Raw genomic sequence first — 22470 nt, forward strand, 5'->3', positions numbered from 1 at the left:
ATTGACAATAAAATCATGAGACTTTTGCTAGAGTTGGCAGGCTTCCGTCATCTCTATTGTTCCGTGTGACGTCTTCCGAGAGAAGGATAGCTGCTTTTAAGTTAGTCTTTTTCTCGTCTTTACATTCTGATAAAATCAGATGTTTTAATTTTATCTTTAGTCTAAAGGCCTCTGCATGCTCTTGCGACAAGGCTTTCGCAGATAGCTTTTCGCAGACAGTTGTAATTTATCGTTGAGCAGGGAGTAATAGGCGTGCGCGATGTTATTCACCGCCACAACGCAAGGGGGCGCGAAGTTGTGAAATCGCTAGGAGTAGTTGGTGGGTGTGGTTAGTGGAGTGTTTATCCTCCGGTTACTTATAATGACTAGAACTGGAGTCGTATAGATGTACGTACTTCCTCACTTCCTCAATCAACCGCTCTTTGTGCTGCTCCATCTTCGCTCGTGTTTTTAAAAATGGCGGTCGTGAAAACAAACCAAACCAGGAAAGTAGTGAAGTGGAAGTGCGTGTACAGCGGATGTAGAGTGGATCAATCAGAGCCCTCTTGTCTGCGACGCTGTCTGCGAGGCTTCTGCGGTGGTCACAATTTTTGGGAGGTGTGCGCAGAGCGTCTGCGAAGGTGGGGGGGCTACGCAGACGCTATCTGCGACGCCGTCTGCGAAGACTGGGTTGTCAGCATAAATTGGCCTTAAGTCCTTAGTCTTTGCAAAATTACTTAAAGGTCATAGGCAATGGTCGGAGGTGAAACGTAGAATATCAACTTTATTGTCTAGAAGAACGACCCAAAAAGCGAATTCAGTCTTCCTAGTGTCTAATTTGCACCCTAAAATTGAATAAAACGGTTAAAATATACTGTTTTGCCCAATTTCTAAAGGTTTGTTTACATCTCACTTATGTGCACTTTCACCGCCAGGGGATAGTCATCATGACGTCATTTAAGGCAAATACCCCTTTTCCACCAAATCAGTTCCAGGGCTGGTTCGGGGCCAGTGCTGGTGCTGGTTCACAACTCGTTCAACTTGCGAGCCAGCTGAGAACCAGTTTGCTTTTCCATAGCTTGCGGTGCTAAGGGAAGACACGTCATTACATCGCTGTATACGTCAGTTACATCGTTGTATACGTCATTACGTCGCTGTATATGCCAGTTACGTCGCTACGTTTGCATAAACCTTGGCGCGAATATCGAAGCAAAAACAACATGGAAGAAGCAGCAGCAGCAACAACAACAATAATAATAATGGATGACTTTGCGTTTGTACAGCTGCTGCTTCTCGTCACTTAAAAATGGTGATCTTTCGCGGTCTTGTTATTGTTGTTGGTCTTAACAACTCCGCCCCCCCGCTGACGTAAGCAGTTCTTTCCTCTGGCCCAGCAGAGAGTTGGTGCTAGCCTGGAACCGTTTTTTCTGGCCCCAGAGCCAGTTCTTTGTCAGTGGAAACAGAAAACCCGGTTCCAAACTAAGCACTGGCCCCGAACCAGCCCTGGAACTGATTTGGTGGAAAAGGGGCAATACAGACTGGGAGCAGTTCTGTGTTTACTTGCGAACCGAGCACACGTGTACGGACTTTGGTCGTGAGAGCTTGTGTAAAATGTCTGAAAGCGATAGCGATTTTGAAGTAGGAACTCTCCAAATTGAATGTCGAGAGGTGAAACCATATACTAGTGCATCTCAAAAAATTAGAATACCATGAAAAAGTTCCTTTTTTCATAATTTAATTCAAAAAGGTAAACTTTCATATATTCTATATTCATTACATGTAAAGTGAAATATTTAAAGCCTTTTTTGTTTTAATTTTGATGATTATGGCTTATAGCTCATGAAAATCAGAAATCCAGTATCTCAAATTATTAGAATATTCCCTAAGATCAATCAAAAAAAGGATTTACAATACAGAAATGTCCAACTTCTGAAAAGTATATTCATTTATACACTCATTACTTGGTTGGGGCTCCTTTACCATGAATTACTGTATCAATGCGGTGTGGCATGGAGGTGATCAGTCTGTGGCACTGCTGAGGTGTTATTGAAGCCCAGGTTGCTTTGATAGTGGCCTTCAGCGTATCTGTATTTTTGGGTCGGGTGTTTCTCATCTTCCTCTTGACAATACCCCATAGATTCTCTATGGGGTTCAGGTCAGGCAAGTTGGCTGGCCAATCAAACACAGTAATATCATGGTCAGCAAACCATTTGGTAGTAGTTTTGGCACTGTGGGTAGGTGCTAAGTCCTGTTGGAAAAGGAAATCAGCATCTCCAAAAAGCTCGTCAGCAGATGGAAGCATGAAGTGCTCTAAAATCTCCTGGTAGATGGCTGTGTTGACTTTGGACTTGATAAAATACAGTGGACCAACACCAGCAGATGACATGGCACCCCAAATCATCACAGACTGTGGAAACTTCACACTGGGCTTCAAACACCTTGGATTCTGTGCCTCTCCACTCTTCCTCCAGACTCTAGAACCGTGATTTCCAAATTAAATACAAAATGTAATTTCATTTGAAAAGAGGACTTTGGACCACTGAGCAGCAGTCCATTTCTTTCTCTCCTTAGCCCAGATAAGACACTTCTGACATTGTCTCTGGCTCAGGAGTAGCTTCATATTAGGAATGCGAAAGTTGTCTCACCTTTCTTGAAGATGTCTGTTCGTGATGGGTCTTGATACACTGACACTAGCCTCGGTCCACTCCTTGTGAAGCTCTCCCAAGTTCTTGAATCAACTTTTCTTGACAATCCTCTCAAGACTGCGGCCATCCCTGTTGCTTGTGCACCTTTTCCAGCCACCCTTTTCAGCAATGACCTTTTGTGGCTTACCCTCCTTGTGGAGGGCATCAGTGATCAAGTCAGCAGTCTTCCCCATGATTGTGGTTGTGTGTACTGAACTAGACCGAGAGATACACTGTGTTCATACTGTTTTACTCAAACTCGAAATGAAATATTCTAATATTTTGAGATTTTTTTTATGTTTTTGTACTGTATGCCATACTGATTAAAATTAAAATAGAAAAATGCTTGAAACATTTTAGTTTATGTGTAATGAGTCTATAATATATAACATATTTTCATTTTCTTAAATAACTGATGGAAAATATTGAACTTTTTCACAATATTCTAATTTTTTGAGATGCACTAGTATGTATGAACCTATGGCTGTTGTGAAGCAATCGGTGAATGTGGCTCACTGGTTTGACCGTGCAGCCTTGGAATTGGACAGTGACTCGGCCGACTCTGATCGCGGTGACCCCGGACCTCAACAAAACTCGCGCCAAAACGATTTATCCTGGTAGCTATGATAAATTCTTACTTTCGTCGTAATACTAAATAAGAGCCCTTTTGAAGAATAATTAAACCGCCCTCCCTAGTGGATATAGGTAATGATTATTTGACAGTGCGCCGGTAGGCCACATTAGCCTGCCATCCGTGGCATTATACTATTTATAGCCTACTCTAAGTGAGGAAATATCCCTTTTTCTCATTTCCACAATGATTGTACAGGATCCCTCAGGATTCTTGACTTGTCAATTGCAAGCAAAAGTAAAAATGTTTACCTCCAATCTTCTCCTTTTTGCTTGAGCGTTGCTGGTCTGTTTCTTCTTTGACTGCTTGATTTTGTTTCACGTGCACAATCCACTCTCTCCGCCTCTTCTCCTCTTTCAGAAAAAGCCAACCCTCTGGCTTCACGCGCACAATCCACTCTCTCTGCCCTCATCTCCTCTTCCGGAAAAAAACAACCCTCTGGCTTCACGTGCACAATCCACACTCTCCGCCCCTTCTCCTCTTCCAGAAAAAACCTACCCTCTGGCTTCACGTGCACAATCCAGTCTCTCCGCCTCGTCTCCTCTTTCAGAAAAAGCCAACCCACTCGCTCTGCCTCTTCTCCTTTTTCGAAAAAAGCCAACCCTCTCGCTCCATCTCTTCTTCTTTTTTGGAAAAAGCCAGCCCTCTCGCTCCGCCTCTTCTGCTTTTTCGGAAAAAGCCAACCCACTCGCTCTGCCTCTTCTCCTTTTTCAGAAAAAGCCAACCCACTCGCTCCACCTCTTCTCCTTTTTCGGAAAAAGCCAATCCTCTCACTCCACCTCTTCTCCTCTTCTGGAAAAAGCCAATCCACTCTCTCTGCCTCTTCTCCTCTCTCGGAAAAAGGTAAAAACTTCTTCCTGAACTGGTCCCGTTGTTACAGTTCACTGCACAACAATAAGGCATGGTTTTTCATTGGAAATTCCTGAACGCACGTCTGCACTCAAGCCAAACGGCAATGCAAATAAACGGAAGTGGACTTAACTCAAGCGGTTTGTTTGTCTTAAAGGTGGGGTATGAGATTTTGGAATAATGGTTCACGCAAGCCATATTTTGAAAAGAAACATGCTCGCCCTCGCCATGATCCCCCCACCCACCCCACCCCCGTCTCCACCCCTCCTCCCCCTTATAAAGCCTGAGAAAATCAGCCTTTATAATGGGTGTCTACTGTGTTACACACCACTGGAGCAGAGTGTAGAGAGCTTGGAAAAATAGCTCAAACTTTCTCATTTAAACTGTGTTTTCAGCCCCAATTTTCACTCCACACACACAATTTTCTCAAAAGTAGTAGCCACACTTGTCCTGATTCACACAATGTGTCTACCTACACGATAGGACTTGCAGTTTTTGAATGAGAAGCCTGAAAGTGAGGAGAGCACAGCCGCCCAGCCCCATAGACTTCCATTATAAAACTTGGCAGAAAAGTCACTTGTTTTTAACTCGCTCTAGTGACCTCATTTTTTACACTACAGACAAAAAACTTACATCAGTGTGTTCAGGAGATCCTTGTGGCGCTCACTGTGAAAGAATTTTGTGAATATCTCCTTCCGTTTTCGTGTAAATCCCCATTGTTTGGAGGAAACGCACTGAGAAAATCCTGGCTGCTCTCTCTCTCTCTCTCTCTCACACACACACACAGAAGGGACGGGCTGCTCGCGGGCTTCAGTCTGATTGACGTGTCAGTATCCAATCATTTTGAGGTGGTACCTCGATATGATTGGATGGCGTTTTTCCTTTATTTTACACTGTAGACTGGATTAAAATATTTCGTTTTTGGGTCAAACCTTCTATTGTACTGCTTGCAATATGGGTGTGAGGAGCTTTTCAAGCAATATGGTAAAAAATACTCCTGAAAAAAATCTCATACACCACCTTTAAATGACGTCACACGCCGAGTGGTCACGAAAATCACTGAACAGAAATTCGCCGCGATCCACACTAACTTATTTTAATTATTACTTATTAACAATACTTCTTGGGACCAGAAGAAAATTACAGAGGGTTTATTAGGGCCCGAGCCCTATAGGGCGAAGGCCCTATTGATCTTGTTCGGTTTTTTATTATTATTATTATTATTATTATTATTCTTATTATTATTATTATTATTATTATTCCTTAGTCGCGGTCGCTGTTCGGCCTTTTTTGGGGCACTTCCTGTGGACGAAAACGCGCATATTTTGGATCATTTTATCGGCATCCCCTACGCTACTCTGATCCAAAACCCCAGATCTGGGCGGGGCTCTGGGCCTCTATAGCGCCCCCGAACGCCTTGAAAATTTTGCCTTTTTTCGAAGGCTCCTGGTTGCCATATAGTTTGTCGTAGAGGAACGAAATTTGGTTCACATATGTATCTTACTGACACGAACAAAAAAAGTTCTATGAATGCATAGCCACGCCCAACAGGAAGTGAGGTAATTTTACTTTTGTGCGAAATGCATGGCCACGAAGACGGCGCAACTCCTCCTAGACCGTTCATGGGAATGTCACCAAAATTGATACACATCATCTACAGACATGGCTGACAAAAGTTACTAAATACGTTTCACGTAGGATAAAACGTTCAGAAGTTATACGTCAATCAATTTTCACTTCAAAATTTTACATGCTAAAAAATTCATGACAAATCTTCTAATTGCTCAAAACTGCTCATACTTCACACGCAAATCACTCATTGGGCTTCTGACATGTTACCCAATTTCTGTGATATTTCGCCACTGGGGGCGCTATTTTTGGGCAAAAAATCCAATCTTTCCTCAAATTTGGTCAAACTTCACGGCCACCCTCTTACTACCTCCCATGTCATGTATACCGCATTTTGGGAATTTTCGTCCATGGGGGGCGCTGTTTTTGGCCGACGCAATTGCTCCAAAACGGGTTTTTGGTAAATAATTCCATAATGCTTTTCCTTCACACCACTACCTTGTGATAGTGCGTTCCTGTTGTAGACACTTATTTTTCCAACTCATAATCGCTCATGTACAGCATAGCGCCACCTTCTGACATGGGAAAAACCAAAAAATTTATTCTTCACAAATCTATATCTCATCTTCTATTTACTCAATTGTCATCAAACTTCATACGCAAACTCTTCATAGCTCACCTGACATGTCCGCCAAATTTTGTGCACTTTCGCCCCTGGGGGTGCTGGTTATGGCGGAAATGATATTGCAGCTTCTGATTTGTCAAACTTGGCAAGCAAACTCTTTTCAAGACCCTTATTGGGGCGCTTGCCATGGTCGACAACGCACGAAATTTGGCTCCTTTTTCTTAGACTGCCACCGCTACTGAGAACCAAAAGCCCAGATCCAGCCGGGCCTCAGGGCCTCTATAGCGCCCCCTAACTCGTTGTGATTTTGGCCTCCCGCTTTAAGGTGCCTGGTTGCCATGTAGTTTGTAGGAGTGGCATGCCATTTGGTACGCATATGTATCTCACTAAGCCGGACAAAAATGTAATGCCAATGCATTAGCCACGCCCAACAGGAAGTGAGGTAATTTCACTTTTGTGCGAAATGCATGGCCACGAAGACGGCGCAACTCCTCCTAGACTGTTCATAGGAATGTCACCAAAATTGATACACATCATCTACAGACATGGCTGACAAAAGTTACTAAATAAGTTTCACGTAGCTTAAACCGCTCAGAAGTTATACGTCAATCAATTTTTAATGCAAAATTTTACATGCTTAAAAATTCATAACAAATCTTCTAATTGCTCAAAACTGCTCATACTTCACACGCAAATCCCTCATTGGGCTTCTGACATGTTCCCCATTTTCTGTGATATTTCGCCACTGGGGGCGCTATTTTTGGGCAAACAATCCAATCTTTCCTCAAATTTGGTCAAGCTTCACGGCCACCCTCTTACTACCGCCCATGTCATGTATACCACATTTTGGGAATTTTCGTCCATGGGGGGCGCTGTTTTTGGCCGACGCAATTTCTCCAAAACGGGTTTTTGGTAAATAACTCCATAATGCTTTTCCTTCACACCACTACCTTGTGATAGTGCGTTGCTGTTGTAGACACTTATTTCTCCAACTCATAATCGCTCATGTACAGCATAGCGCCACCTTCTGACATGGGAAAAACCAAAAAATTTATTCTTCAAAAATCTATCTCTCATCTTCTATTTACTCAATTGTCATCAAACTTCATACGCAAACTCTTCATAGCTCTCCTGACATATCCGCCAAATTTTGTGCACTTTCACCCCTGGGGGTGCTGGTTATGGCACAAATGATATTGCAGCTTCTGATTGGTCAAACTTGGCAAGCAGACTCTTTACGGTATTTCGCGGGGACGCATGCCCCCGCCCCCCCTGGCCGCTGGCGCGAGGGCCCGTCAAGGCCGCTTGCGGCTTTAATTAACATATAAAGTTTCAAATGTGCAAAAATTGAAAACCGTTGCCTATGACCTTTAAAGTTGTTTGGTGTAAGGTCGACATAACTCTGTGACTGACACGTTGTCTTTAGGTGTGAGAGGGTGTCAGACTTTTCCCTTTTCAAATCTTCTAGTGTATGGTTAGCAGGGCTCAAAATTCGTATATTTTTTCACTAGCCAGCCAGATTAGTTACCTTCCAAAGTAACTAGCCAAACAGAAAATCAACTCGCCAAAATTTGTTCATGTATGAATTTTACTCAGGGGTGAAAGTAACTTTTATTTCTTGCCGTTACTATTATTTTGAGTCATAGTGCGCACAGCGAGCGCCGAAAAATACACCTAATTATTTATTATTGTCTACTTATCAAGCATTCACTAGGACTTCTTATCACTCAGTAGTACTAGTATAGTACTTTATCACACAATCACTCTTTCATCCACCTGTATTAGTTTTTGATTATAAATAAATTGCAAACACATCATTTCAACAACACAATCGTTTTAATAACATTTTTTTTTTAGCTGAACAGTTGAAAACTAACTTTTCATTTTGGACATTCTGTCTACTAAAACACTTTGGATACCAGCTGCGCACGTTGGCGCAAGATGGTTAAGCAGTGGGCTACGCGCACTATCTCGCACGTTGTCTGTCGAGTGAAACAGAAGGAATTCACTTCAGACATTAATTCAGAGACAGGTCGGAACGAGTTATATGCAATGTATATTGAGGAAAACGTGTTGCTTTTGGTAAATTGATGTTAGCAGGTGTGTTGTTATGCTGAAAGTGCATTTTTTTTTTCAGAGACAGGATATTTTTCTTTCCGGTACAGCCAAATCTTTTAGTGGTACACCGGACCGGCCAGGACCGGCTTACTTTCACCCCTGATTTTACTTCTGTCAAAAATAACACAAAAGAGAGTAGTTACCATTGTTCATGACTAATGTGCATTTATTTCAAGAACCGGAGTATTTTGATACTGTTGTTAAATACATAGATGAGAACAATTAGAGCACCATAATATCTCATCTCATTATCTCTAGCCGCTTTATCCTGTTCTACAGGGTCACAGGCAAGCTGGAGCCTATCCCAGCTGACTACGGGCGAAAGGCGGGGTACACCCTGGACAAGTCACCAGGTCATCACAGGGCTGACACATAGACACAGACAACCATTCACACTCACATTCACACCTACAGTCAATTTAGAGTCACCAGTTAACCTAACCTGCATGTCTTTGGACTGTGGGGGAAACCGGAGCACCCGGAGGAAACCCACGCGGACATGGGGAGAACATGCAAACTCCACACAGAAAGGCCCTTGCCGGCCACGGGGCTCGAACCCGGACCTTCTTGCTGTGAGGCGACAGCGCTAACCACTACACCACCGTGCCGCCCGCACCATAATATACTATCAACAAATAATAATATATTGGACTTTTTTCCCCCGGTCTGCAGGTTGGGATATCTGTAAACCAATCAGGATGCTTTTTGTCTAGCATGCGCTTCATGAACAGGCACATGCACAGTCTCTCTCGCTCTCCCTCGCGCACTCCGTCATATGTGTGATGCAGACATTAATGTTTCGCGTGCATGCTCTTGCTTGCTTGCTCTAGATTCCGGCAGATATTATCCAATTTGCGGGCATCAGGGAGCCACTATTAATATGCGGGAGACTCCCGGAACTTCCGGGAGACTTGGGATGTCTGTTATATGCATGCGCAGTAGTGAAAAAAACGACAGCCTGTTCGTCCTGCCGATAAACACATCGATTAACACAGACACGGCACACGCTTAATATGTGGCAGCTTTAGTTGACGGTGTGTCTGAATCTTCGCTTCATATATATTTTTTTATTTTCAACTAGCCAGCCGGGCTGGCTAGTGACAGGAATTACTCGCCAAATGACAAATTAAGTCGCCTCGGGCGACCGGACCACCGCGAATTTCGAGCCCTGGTTAGCATAAGATGTGTAGTAATACAACTACTGACCTTTTTCTTGTTAGAGCAAGAAATAAACAAGGTTGGAACTAATAAATTCCATATAATGTGACATTGCCTTCTCGAGTAAAACAGGGATTTAACAAAATTCCTGGGGGGAGAACTCTGATCATTGGCAAACAGTGTGTAATGGGTTTTTCGATATGAAGATTTTCAGTATTTTGTTCACTTCTGTTTGTTGCAGTGTGATTTTTAGCTAAGACAGCTAGTTAATGGTAATAAATGTTTGTAAAAGCCTTAACATGAGCAGGATAAATTAAGTTAGCTGGTTTGCAGTTTTTTTAAACAATACAAAACAATAAATAAATGTTTGCCCAATTTATTACAGAAAAAAAAGTTTAATTACAAAAATGCAGTGTGTCCATTCTTTCAGTATACATTTATGCAAATGTATTGTTAACACGTGTGTGTGTGTGTGTGTGTGTGTGTGTGTGTGTGATTTCACAATCAAATAACTTTGCCAATTTTCATTCAATTGACCTCATATTTTAACAGCATGTGTGGAAACCGGTCAAAATTTTATGTTTAATGTCTTGTTTTTATCTTTTTAGGTATAGAAATGCCATTCACTGGAAAACAAAAGGCGTTTTGTGTGTTAGAGTACGCTTGGACACAGTCGAACAAGACTATGCAGCGTGCATTTATAAGAGAATTCTCTAAAAATGCACCAACTGCAATGCAGATTTGGACATGGCACAAAAAGTTCAAAGGACAAGGCTGGGTTAGGTTTTGGTGCACATATTGAAAATTTGTGAAATCATTCATGGAATCCACATACGTTTGAATTTCTTATTCAGATTGTGAGGAATAAATCTTATATTGCTAAACATTAAGCCTGTTCAGTTTCATTTGCCTAGACTATGTTGTTTCTGGGATATTTATATCTCAAATAATAAACACCCTGTATATATATATATATATATATATATATATATATATATATATATATATATACATATACATACAGGGTTTCCCTTAGAAAAACTGGAAAGCGTAGCACTACCAATACTGGCATATTTGGCAATAGTGCGGAAATCGAGACGACTGTTGTCAGTACAATCTCTCTGAAACGTTTAAAAAATTTATTTTGTACCAGCAGATTGTGTTACATTCAAAAACTGAAACATGCAGGCATCACAGATCCACATAATTTACCCACTTGTTTTATTCATTCAGCACACCTCTCTGTGTCGAATAAAATGTCGCGTCCAAAGCCCACATCCAGATATCCACAGTTGCCATGATGCCACGTGAAAGCAGCCATGATGCTGTGACTTTTTCATTCTGTTCACTTTTGCTTTGTTTGTTAAACAACATAATCTAACAGATTTGCCAAGGCAATCGGGAAAAATTCAAGTAGGAGCCCTGCGTCCCAGGACACATTAAAATTCTTAACGTTCATTTTTGTGCGTAAAAAATCCACGACTTCTGCATTAACGCGATCCCTGAAAGGTCAAAATTGTAAGCACCATGGCAGCGGTTTAATGGGTAGCGGCATGTCACTAAGTGTATCTGTCAATAAATTAAACGTAGCGGGGCTACTACGCTATGACGCATTAGGGGAAACCCAGATATATATATGTGTGTGTGTGTGTCGCCACAGGATTTTTGTAACAGATGCTCTGTTTACAAAATGCGTAGAAATGGCATTGAAAAGCGTGAGATATTTTGCACCGTTTTCGCTGGCTGATCCAGTAATTATCAATGAATAATCACCTCAGTAGTGCCCCTACGGGATACATTTACCACTTTTAACATCATCCACGACTGTGTTTGACTGGAGCTGGTTCTAGAGGACTTGAGACAGGGACTCATTTTAAATAACTACCATGTAGTTACTGTCCAGAACTGGAAATGGGTCAACACTAGACAGTGTCCATTCATTATACATGTACTGACTGATTCTGAGTCCTGGTCTCCATGTTTTCAACACTGCATGTTCAGAGGTTAGAAAGAATAAAAATACACTTTATGACTGACTGTCTTGTATCAACAACAGTTCTAGTTACCTCCGCCAAGGAGGTTATGTTTTCGGTAGCGTTTGTTTGTTTGTTGGTTGGTTTGTCTGTTAGCAACATCACGGAAAAAGTAATGAATGGATTGATCTGAAATGTTTTCCAGAGGTGTGACTGGGCACAAGTAACAATCCATTAAATTTTGGCAGTGATCTGGATCACCTTCTGGATCCTGGATTTTTTTAAAGGATTCTTGGCGGAGGTCTGCGCTCTCCGAGTGCTTTTTCTAGTTCCAGTTTGTGAGTGGAGGGCAGGGTCAGGGAAGGTGAGTGGGAAAGTCAGTGCACCTGTTGTCAATTAACGCCGCAAGACGATCCGGAAGCCTTTATAGGGCTCTTCGAGCAAGTGGCCGAAGTATAGGGTTGGCCGGTTGAGCAACGTGCGGCGTGCCTACTACCAGGACTGACTGGAGAGGCGCAGCTCACCGCACAGCACAGCAGCTCTCCGTCGACTCATCTACGCAGACCTGAAGCAAGCCATCCTGCAGCGTGTCAGCTGCTCCCCAGAACAACATCGCCAGCACTTCCAGACGCTGACATTAGAGGAGGTCGGCTGGCCATTTGCATTCATTCAGCCACTGGCTCTGGGATGTTTGCTGGTGGTGGCTGAGGGCAGATGACTGCGACACCAGAGGGATCATTGACTTGGTGACACTGGAGCAATTCATAGTGCAACTTCTGGAAGGAACAGCGGAGTGGGTCTAGTGTCACCACACAGCATTGCTGGATCAAGCCATGGAGTTGGCGGAGAACCATTTGGCGGCGGTTCCAGTAGCAGGCGGACATGCTGCCCCCCCAATTCCTGCCCCTGCCCCATTCCCCCGCCACAGCCATGGTGTCCTCCTGTCTTTCCCTTCTGTATCTGTGCCCCCCCAGCACCCCGCCCCCCAGGTGAGTGACGCCCATAACGCCGGTGCAGAGATGAAGCCTGGGCCAGTATGCTGGCGCTGTGGGGAGCCTGGGCATCTCCAGGGTCTGTGGTCCATGATGGAGGTGGGAGGAGCTGTGGTCCGGATCCCCGATGCACCAGAGACTGCCCTCAATCAGGCCAGAGTGTATTGTATACCAGTAAGTGTCCAAGGGAATACATATCATACGTTGGTGGATTCCGGCTGTAATCAGATCTCGATCCACCAAAGCCTGGCGTAAAGTGAGGCACTGGGGAGAGCACAAGTGGTGAAGGTTCTGTGTGCGCACAGGGATGTTCATGATTATCCATTAGTGTCTGTCCACATTCTATTTTTGGGAGAAAAGCATAGTGTAAAGGTGGCATTTAACCCACGTCTCATGCACTCGCTGATTCTGGGGACTGATTGGCTGGGGTTTAGAGGCTTAATGGAGCATAGAGTAGGGGGTGGGTCCTGCGATAATGTGTCATGGAGGGATCCTGTTGTGGCATTGACTGGGGAAGCTGTCACAGAGCCGCCTACGTCAGCACCGCATCAGGGTGATACGAGGAGTGAGGAGCAGCTCGCCCCTCCTCCCTCTCTTGGGTACTCCCTTGAGGATTTCCCATTAGAGCAGTTGCGAGACGAGACTGCATCATGCGTTTGACCAAGTAAGAGTAAACAATGGTCAATCTGTCCAGCCAAGTATGGCACTCTCCTTCCCGTACTTTGCAATTATTAAAGATAGGCTGTATCGAGTGGCACAGGACACTCAAACCGGCGAACAGTTAACCCAATTGTTAATACCAAAGAGCCGTAGGGAACTCGTATTCCATGTGACTCATTTTAATCCAATGGCCGGACATTTAGGACAAGATTAAACACTAGCCCGAATAATGGCCCGGCTCTGTTGGCCAGGGATTTGCGGGGATGTCCATCGGTGGTGTGCGGCATGCCGTGAATGCCAACTAGTAAATCCTGTGGCCACCCCAAAAGCGCCTTTGCGCCCTCTCCTACTAATCGAGACCCCCTTCGAAAGAATTGGCATGGATCTCGCCGGGCCATTAGATCGGTCAGCACGGGTATATCACTTTTAGTTCTGGTGGACTATGCAACACAATATCGGGAAGCAGTGCCTCTCCGCACTATTTCAGCACACAGTATTGTGGAGGCGCTCTTCTATGTTATCTCCCAAGTTGGTATTCCCAAAGAAATCCTGACTGACCAAGGCACTCCGTTTATGGTCACAAACACTTCGCGAGCTGTATGGGTTGTTAGGAGTTAAATCCATCTGCACCAGCATTTACTACCCACAAACAGATGGCTTAGTGGAACGAGTCATTCAAACACGTAAAAATTTAATTAGAAAGTTTGTAGGGCGGCACGGTGGTGTAGTGGTTAGCGCTGTCGCCTCACAGCAAGAAGGTCCTGGGTTCGAGCCCCAGGGCCGGCGAGGGCCTTTCTGTGTGGAGTTTGCATGTTCTCCCCGTGTCCGCGTGGGTTTCCTCCGGGTGCTCCGGTTTCCCCCACAGTCCAAAGACATGCAGGTTAGGTTAACTGGTGACTCTAAATTGACTGTAGGTGTGAATGTGAGTGTGAATGGTTGTCTGTGTCTATGTGTCAGCCCTGTGATGACCTGGCGACTTGTCCAGGGTCTACCCCGCCTTTCGCCCGTAGTCAGCTGGGATAGGCTCCAGCTTGCCTGCGACCCTGTAGAAGGATAAAGCGGCTAGAGATAATGAGATGAGATGAGAAAGTTTGTAAGCAAGGATGCATGTAATTGGGATAAATGGTTCGAGGCCCTGTCATTTGCAGTACGAGAGGTCCCGCAAGCCTCCATGGGGTTTTCACCAATCAAATTATTATATTGGCAAAAGCATTTTGGACATGCTCCAGGAAAATTAGGATGAGGGACCCTCAACGAGTAAAAACGAAATTCGGTGCGTTCTCGACCTGCGTGCAAAGCTCCACACCTTCACACACTTAACCCAGGAGAATTTATGGCAAGCACAAGAATGTCAAGCCCGGCTGTACAACAGGGGTGCCCGCCTTAGAGAGTTCACTGGATAAAGTGCTCGTATTATAGCCCACTTTAAGCTCCAAATTAGTCACCAAGTGGCAGGGGCCCTTTGAGGTCGCACAGCGAATCAGGGACGTCGACTATGAGGTGAGGCGACCAGATAGGGGAAGGGCACTACAAATATACCACCTCAATCTGCTAAAACATTAGAACGAGGGGGTCCCTGTGGCATTGGCATTGGTAGTGTTGGGGCCGGAGGTAAAAATGGTAACTCCTCAAACCACTCCGGTCCCCTGTGGAAACCACTTCTCACCGGTTCAACTTGCAGAGGTTGCAAAAGGAATTTTTCGATGTGTTCTCACCCCTTCCCGGTTGCACCCACCTCATAGAGCACCCTATTGAAATGCCCCCGGGGTGGTTGAGTGTAGCCACCCCTACCGTTTACCCGAACACAAGAAAAACGTGGTTCAGGATGAACTCAAGGCCATGCTTGAAATGGGCATAATTGAGGAGTCCCACAGTGACTGGAGCAGCCCAGTGGTCCTGGTTCCCATGACCGATGGGTCGGTCTGGTTCTGTGTGGACTACAGAAAAGTCAACGCGGTGTCTAAATTTGATGCGTACCCAGTGCCTCACATTGATGAGTTGCTCGATCAATTAGGCGCTGCTTGCTTTTATTCAACACAAGATTTGACAAAGGGATACTTGACTCCTCTATCCCAAGAGAAAACAGTCTTTTCCATACTGTTTGGATTACACCAATTTGTCATGCTTCCTTTTGGGTTATTTGGGGCTCCCGCCACATTCCAGTGGCTCATGGACAAGATCCTCCGCCCCCACGCCACCTATGTGGCGGCCTACCTTGATGACATCATCATATATAGCAATGATTGGCCACGGCACCTAGAACACCTTAGGGCTGTCCTAGAGTCACTGAAGCATGCGGGTCTCACAGCTAACCCAAAAAATGTGCGATTGGGCAGGTGGAAGTATTGTGTCTGGGTTTCCACTTGGGCCATGGACAGGTGCGTCCCCAAATTGACAAGATGGCAGTGATTGCGGCCTGCCCGAGGCTCAAGATCAAAAAGGGGGTGAGACAGTTCCTGGGACTTGGTGGCTACTATCGCAGGTTCATACCTAATTATTCAGATGTTACCAGCCTGCTGACTGATCTCACTAAAAGGGAACACCAGGTCCGGTCCAGTGGACAGAGCAGTGCCAACAGGCCTTCACTAAGGTAAAAGCTGCACTGTGTGGGGGGCCACTCTTACACTCCCCTGACTTCTCTCTCCCTTTTATTTTACAGACAGATGCATCGGACAGAGGGCTGGGGGCAGTTCTGTCTCAGAAAGTGAAGGGTGAGGAATGTCTGGTGCTGTACATCAGTCGCAAGCTTTTGATGTGTGAAAATAAGTACAGCACCATCAAGGAGTGTCTGGCCATCAAGTGGGCGGTCCTCACCCTTCGATACTACCTCCTAGGGTGCCATTTCACCCTCTGTTCAGCCCATGCGCCCCTCCAGTGGCTCCACCACATGAGGGATGCCAATGCGTGAATCACCTGTTGGTATCTCACCCTCGAGCCGTTTAAATTCGAGGTGGTCCACAGGCTGGGGGCGCAGATGGTGGTGGCGGACTTCCTATCCCGTCAGGGGGGTCCTCTGCAGGCTGGACGGCTCCCTGGCCTGAGTTGGGTGGTGGGGGTATGTGGCAACAAGGGTGTAGCCAAGCGTTGGTTTGTGAATGGAGGGCGTGGTCAGGGAAGGTGAGTGACAGTCAGTATACCTGTTGTCAATTAACGTTGTGTCTGTGTGTTTTGCAGTGAGGATTGAAGGTAGAAAAGGAGGGAGAGAGAGACAAGAGAGGACCTCTCCTGACCAGAACATGTCTGTGTGTCTGTAAGCTTAGCGAAGCTGAAAAGCAGTAAAATCTAAAAAATAAAGTTGTGTGTGAACGTCGTCTCCCGCCTACCGTGCTTCAGTATTCCACCCACATAAGGGACTTGCGACACTATACTTTTTTTTTAATAGAAGCTATTTTTATTTTGTTGCTTTTAGTGTACATCTTAGCATTTGTCAGCTCAGATAATCCTGGCAGTTATACCAGTGTTAGAGGAGGTGTTATTTGATGTTTCTTTTTCCCCTACCTCCTAGGCTGCCATCTTACAGCAGACTGCCGAATACATCTTCTCTTTGGAGCAGGAAAAGACACGGTTACTGCAGCAAAATACACAGCTTAAACGCTTCATCCAGGTGAGCCTTGGCAAGCTGTTTTGAACTTCTAACCTTCACATATCAGGAATCATTAGTAAGAGAAGTCCCTGTGGACTCTGTTTCTAATGAACATGGTGGGTGTTTTACAGTGCAGTTTGGGGTAGTGCATTATACATAGATGTATGTTTTTGCACAAATAATGGTCACTCAATAATAAACATAGAGTATTTCCATTCATAACATACTGTAGCCAAATTATTTTTGGCTTTATGCCAGTGGAACTACTGTTTGACACTAAGAAACATGACAATGTGATTGTGGACATATTTGTGAGACGATGGTCATTATGGAGCATGTAGTAATAATGTGCTTAAAATCACATTTTAGGATCAAATTTTGCAGGACATGGTTAATATAGATGATATACAGTACACTCGTACTTTATAAGGAACACTATATTAATACTGGGTGGGGCCTCCCTTTGCTCTCAAAACAGCCTCAGTTCTTCATGGCATGGATTATACAAGATGCTGGGAAAATTCTTTTGAGGTTCTGGTCCATGTTGACATGATTACATCACAATTCCTGCAGATTTTTCAGGTGCACTTTCTTGCTGTGAATTTCCCATTCCACCACATCCCAAAGATGCTCTATTGGATTCAGGTCCAGTGATTGGGAAGGCCACTGAAGAACAGTGATCTCACAGTCATGCTCATGAAACCAGCTTGAGACGACTTTTGCTTTATGATGCATTATCATGCTGGAAGTAGTCATTAGATGGGTACATTTAACCAGGAAGGGATGCATATGGTCAGCAACAATACTCAAATAGGTTGTGACATTCAAGCAATGAATGGGCCCAAAGTGTGCCAGGAAAACATTCCCCACACCATTACGCCACCTCCACCAGCCTGGACTGTTGAGACGAGGCAGGTTGGATCCATGGGCTCAAGCTGTTGGCACCAAATTCTGACCCTACTGTCTGCATACCTCAGCAAAAATTATCAGACCAGGCTACGTTTTTCTAGTCTTCAGCTCTCCAGTTTTGGTGAGCCTGTTCCCGCTGCAGCCTCAGCTTTCTGTTCTTGGCTGACAGAAATGGAACCCAACATGCTAGTCTGCTGTTGTAGCCCATCCACCTCAAGGTTTGATGTGTTGTCTGAGATGCTTCCGTGCTCACCACAGTCGTATAGAGTAGTTATCAGAGTCAGCTCAAACTAGTTTGGCCATTCTCCGTTAACCCGTTATCAGCAAGGTGTTTCTGTTCACTGGCTACTTTTTCTTTATTCCACCATTCTGAGTAAACTCTAAAAACTGTGACAATCGTGACACAGTGAGGTCACATTTTTCTGCCATTCTAATGTTTGATGTGAACATCACTCAAAGCTGCTGGCCCGTATCTGCATGATTTTATGCACTGCGCTGCTGCCACATGGTTTGACTTATTTAGACAATTGTATGAAATGAGTAGGTATACAGGTGTTCCTGATAAAATGTTCAGTGAGTGTAGCTAACCTAATTGGTTCTGTCTCTGGAACATTAGTAGCTAAAAGTTTGAGTAGTGTTGAGTGCCTTTAACTGTTTTTCACCCCACTGTATTCCACATGCAAAGGAGTTCAGTGGCTCATCCCCAAAGAGAAGACGTGCAGAGGAGAAGGATGAAGGAATAGGCTCTCCAGATATTCTGGAGGAGGAGAAGGTGGAGGACCTACGGCGAGAAATGATTGAACTCCGGCAACAGCTAGAGAAAGAACGCTCAGTGCGCATGATGCTGGAGGAACAGGTGAGGGTCATCTTGGCATACAGTGACACTTTCAGGCTGTCTCAGTAAATATCAGTAAAACAAAACACTTGGTTCCAAATTTCTACACAAAAATGAGACACTGACAGAATGATCAGTTTATAATAATTAAAATTTAATGCCTATTTTTTGGCAGGACACAAGTCTAAAGAAAAATGTAGTGCTTTTCTTCCAAGCAAAAATGGTTGGTTACTAATGAGTCGAGAAATAGTTGTAAGCTGGCTGAGCAGCAATGGCTGTTTCCCATTGCATAATTTATTTCATTGAAGATAAGAGGTGTTCTCTGGAATTGTGATCATCCATCCATCCATTATCCGTAAGCTGGAGCCTATCCTAGCTGACTATGGACGAGAGGCGGGGTACACCCTGGACAAGTTGCCAGGTCATCACAGGGCTGGCACATAGAGACACAACCATTCATACCTACGGTCAATTTAGAGCCACCAAACCTAACCTGCATGTTTTTGGACTGCGGGGGAAACTGAAGCACCCAGAGGAAACCCACGCAGACATGTGGAGAACATGCAAACTCCTCACAGAAAGGCCCCCGTTGGCCACTGGGCTCGAACCCAGAACCTTCTTGCTGTGAGGTGACAGTGATAACTACTACACCACAGTGTAGTGACTAGTGTTGGGAATTAGAATTGTACTCTTAAAGCCACCAAAAAAATGGTACTTAAAATGAGAGAAATGTTTGGTAAACAGCCAAAGCTCTACTACATAAAATAAAGATGTTTTATTAACAATGACAGCACGCTGCTGCGCTGATGAACCTCCCATATGTTTGTATGGGAAAACTGTATGTTTTCGTTTGGCCTTTAAAGACATTTGAAAGTGTTTAATCTACATAATACTAGTGTTGATTCAAGAATAAATAACATATTTACAGAATATATTGTTAATTTTGTGCGGCGTTCATTAGCTTTTGCTTTCAGCATTTTTTTTTTTTAACGTTGTGTAATGCAATACACCATATTCACGGGCGCTGCCATCTTTGATTTTTTTTTAATGATATTCATCACCGGTCCTTGTGTTTTATTTGTTGCTTTCAGCTCGCTCACTGTTGGTTCAATCAGCTTGAAACTCATGATTCCCACCTACTGGTCGTGTATCTCATGTTGACTTGTTTTTCCAATAAAATCAGCTGAACAGCTTGCTGTCTTGTGCCTGCAAAATCAGATCACTGAGGAAAATTTTGTATCCTTCCTAAAAATCAGTGATTTTCCTAATATTTTTTTTCATGGAGAAAAAATGAGAAGGGGTATAAATATCAGTACTACTGTTTTGAAGACAATTAATAACAGTATGCAGTGCATTTGAGCACCACTGTCATTCATGCTTGGTGTCCACAATTTAAAACTTATGGATCATTACGCCAGTGGAGACCTAACCATCTGTGTCTCACCATGCCGCTGATCGCACCTAATATTTACTACTCATCTACTCTTGGCTGTCATCGTTTCCTGTTATATATTTTAACTTTTATAGAAAAGACTTACTTTTATCTGTAATTCTTACCCTGATACTCAAAATTCTAAATCTCTTTATTTTTGGTTTTTTGGTCTATTAATTTCTGATTGAGGTTTTTTCTCATGAAATGGAGAATTAAACCAATGGAAAATGATAGCTGGTTTGTGACCGTGGCAACGGACAGAAATAGAAATTTTATAAAACACTGGATTTTCAAATGTTCATAACTTTGGTTCTTTAGACATATTTACAAAATTAAACAAGTTTTCAATTTGATACATTACACAACACTATGACAACTACTTTAAAAAATAGTCTGTCATTGCTTCTTTTAGCTAGCCACTTTTCAAAATGTCAAGATTGTGTTTCAAGTATGTATTTTTGTATAACAGATTCGCTCTCTGGATGCCCACCTATACCCTGAGAAACTGAAGGTGATCGCCCAGCAAGTGCAGGAGCAGCATGTGCAGACACAGACCTTGCTTCGCCTGCAACAGCAAGAACAACTGGAGCGAGAAAGCACTCCTGCCCGCAGTACACAGGTCGGGATGTTTGCTACTAATATTTAATACTGCATAAAGGTTTGAACTATGACATTTTATCCTTTATCCACCAGAGGGCGGTAGAATAGTTTTGGATTATCATGGACTGGAAGGTTTACTGCTGGTATGCAGTGAACTGGATAGTTGCATGCATGATATTTCCGTGTTACAGCAGCCAAAGAAGTCACAGTGAATAGATGAACAGTATATAAATGGCAACTAAATAAGAACAGAAAATTGGTGCATATTGTTCTATTTTACTCAACCTGATCCAAAATAAAATATAGTTTGGCCCATTCCTAGAGATGTATTGCACACTCACCGTTAAGTTTTGCTCTTTAGTCTCAACAAAGTGGATTTTAGGGTTTAGTCTATCGTATCTTTAGCCTACCATCATCCCAAGATCTCGACTGGGGCGACGGAGCTTTTTCAGTTGTTGCCCCTAGGTTTTGGAATGATCTTCCGCTTCACATCAGGTTTTCTTCCTCTACTGAGATTTTTAAAACACATCTTACAGGGTTCCCCCAAGATATTTTTATTTGAGAGTCAGCATGACTCCCAAGTTTTTATTTTGAGTCAACATTTTTTTTGAGAGTCATGATTCCAGAAGTTTATTCCTCATTATTATTTCATTATACTGAACAAAGAATGGAAAAATCTAGAGTTGTTTGTTTCTTTTATTTCAGTTTCTATCTTCTGAAAAACACCATTGTAAAAACTTTATTCTTTCAGCTTAGTATTCTAGCAAAATTCAAATACTGTTATCATTTTTTATGCAAAAATGGCACAGATATTGTTACATCAGTAAAGTTCCAACAAAACTAGCTCGATCCCCTCAGTGATCCAGCTGTGTTATTGTTTATGAAATTCCGGGGAAGCCGAATTCAGCAGGTGCGTGTATAAAAATAACCACGCCGTAATATCTATTTATAGATTATTAGACTATGATTTCACTGAAATTGAAGAAATGGTGATCAAATACCTCAATAAAATAAACATCTGTTGTTTTCATTTCATTTGGACTTTTTATTGTATTTTTTTTCTTTCATATGGTTCACATTAACACATTATCATAAAATAATTTGCAGGAATTTTATGATAGTGCCAAACTCACTTGCCGTTTTGTTTTCATTCACAATGTGATTGTCACCCTTATCATGTCCAACTTGTTTTCTTTCATTTTCATTTCTTTAGATTAATTTATACTTCACAATTAACTTGTTTAAAGAAGATTTAACTTTATTTCCTCCAGAAGCTTTGAATTTGGGTGAGTCTAACTCTTAAAACTGCAGATCAGGTAATGGGTTATAACAACACATGCAGCATAATGGGGCATTGGATAGTTTTTGTTTTTTGTTACAGTTAAAGTGAGTTTTATTGAAAAATTATAAATCATTAAAGCATAATGATTATCATAACTATACCTGCTTTTTGATAAACTTTGTTAACCACTGTCAGTAAGCGCTGATTGATTGGAGAGGAGATAGATGTATGTGTAGGAAGCGTGTCTTTTAGTATAAAAGAAACAAACAGGCATATAGTCCAAAATGGCAGGCTGAATCAATAACAATAAACAGGCAAAAGGGTCGAGCGAGGCACAAACAGACTAAACTAGGCAGGACAAGATCAGAAACCAAAACACAGAACGAGAGTCAATAACCAGGAAGACAATACAATAACGGTGATAAATATTGCAATACTTTGCACCCTGTAGGTGTTGGCAGCATTGTTTCATGCACTATGTGACTAATATATAAAAATGAATGGTTTTTTTTTTACGCACCAAGTAGACACAGTCTTTATTTATTTATTTATTTATTTATTGTTTATTTCCATTCCAATCTGCATCAAATA

The 22470-nt window shown here is 43.2% G+C and overlaps 1 protein-coding gene across 1 annotated transcript in view; it reads left to right on the forward strand.

Annotated features, from left to right (window-relative positions):
• The window catches only part of tfap4 (transcription factor AP-4 (activating enhancer binding protein 4)), an 86064-nt gene that overhangs the window by 59479 nt on the left and 4115 nt on the right, over positions 1-22470 (forward strand). Inside the window, exons 3-5 of the mRNA XM_060901423.1 lie at positions 16744-16842; positions 18416-18586; positions 20467-20616. Of these exons, the coding sequence (XP_060757406.1) occupies positions 16744-16842; positions 18416-18586; positions 20467-20616 (420 nt within the window). The remainder of the gene's footprint in view (positions 1-16743; positions 16843-18415; positions 18587-20466; positions 20617-22470) is intronic.

This window comes from Neoarius graeffei, chromosome 20 (assembly GCF_027579695.1).
Source record: "Neoarius graeffei isolate fNeoGra1 chromosome 20, fNeoGra1.pri, whole genome shotgun sequence".
Classification (NCBI taxonomy): domain Eukaryota; kingdom Metazoa; phylum Chordata; class Actinopteri; order Siluriformes; family Ariidae; genus Neoarius; species Neoarius graeffei.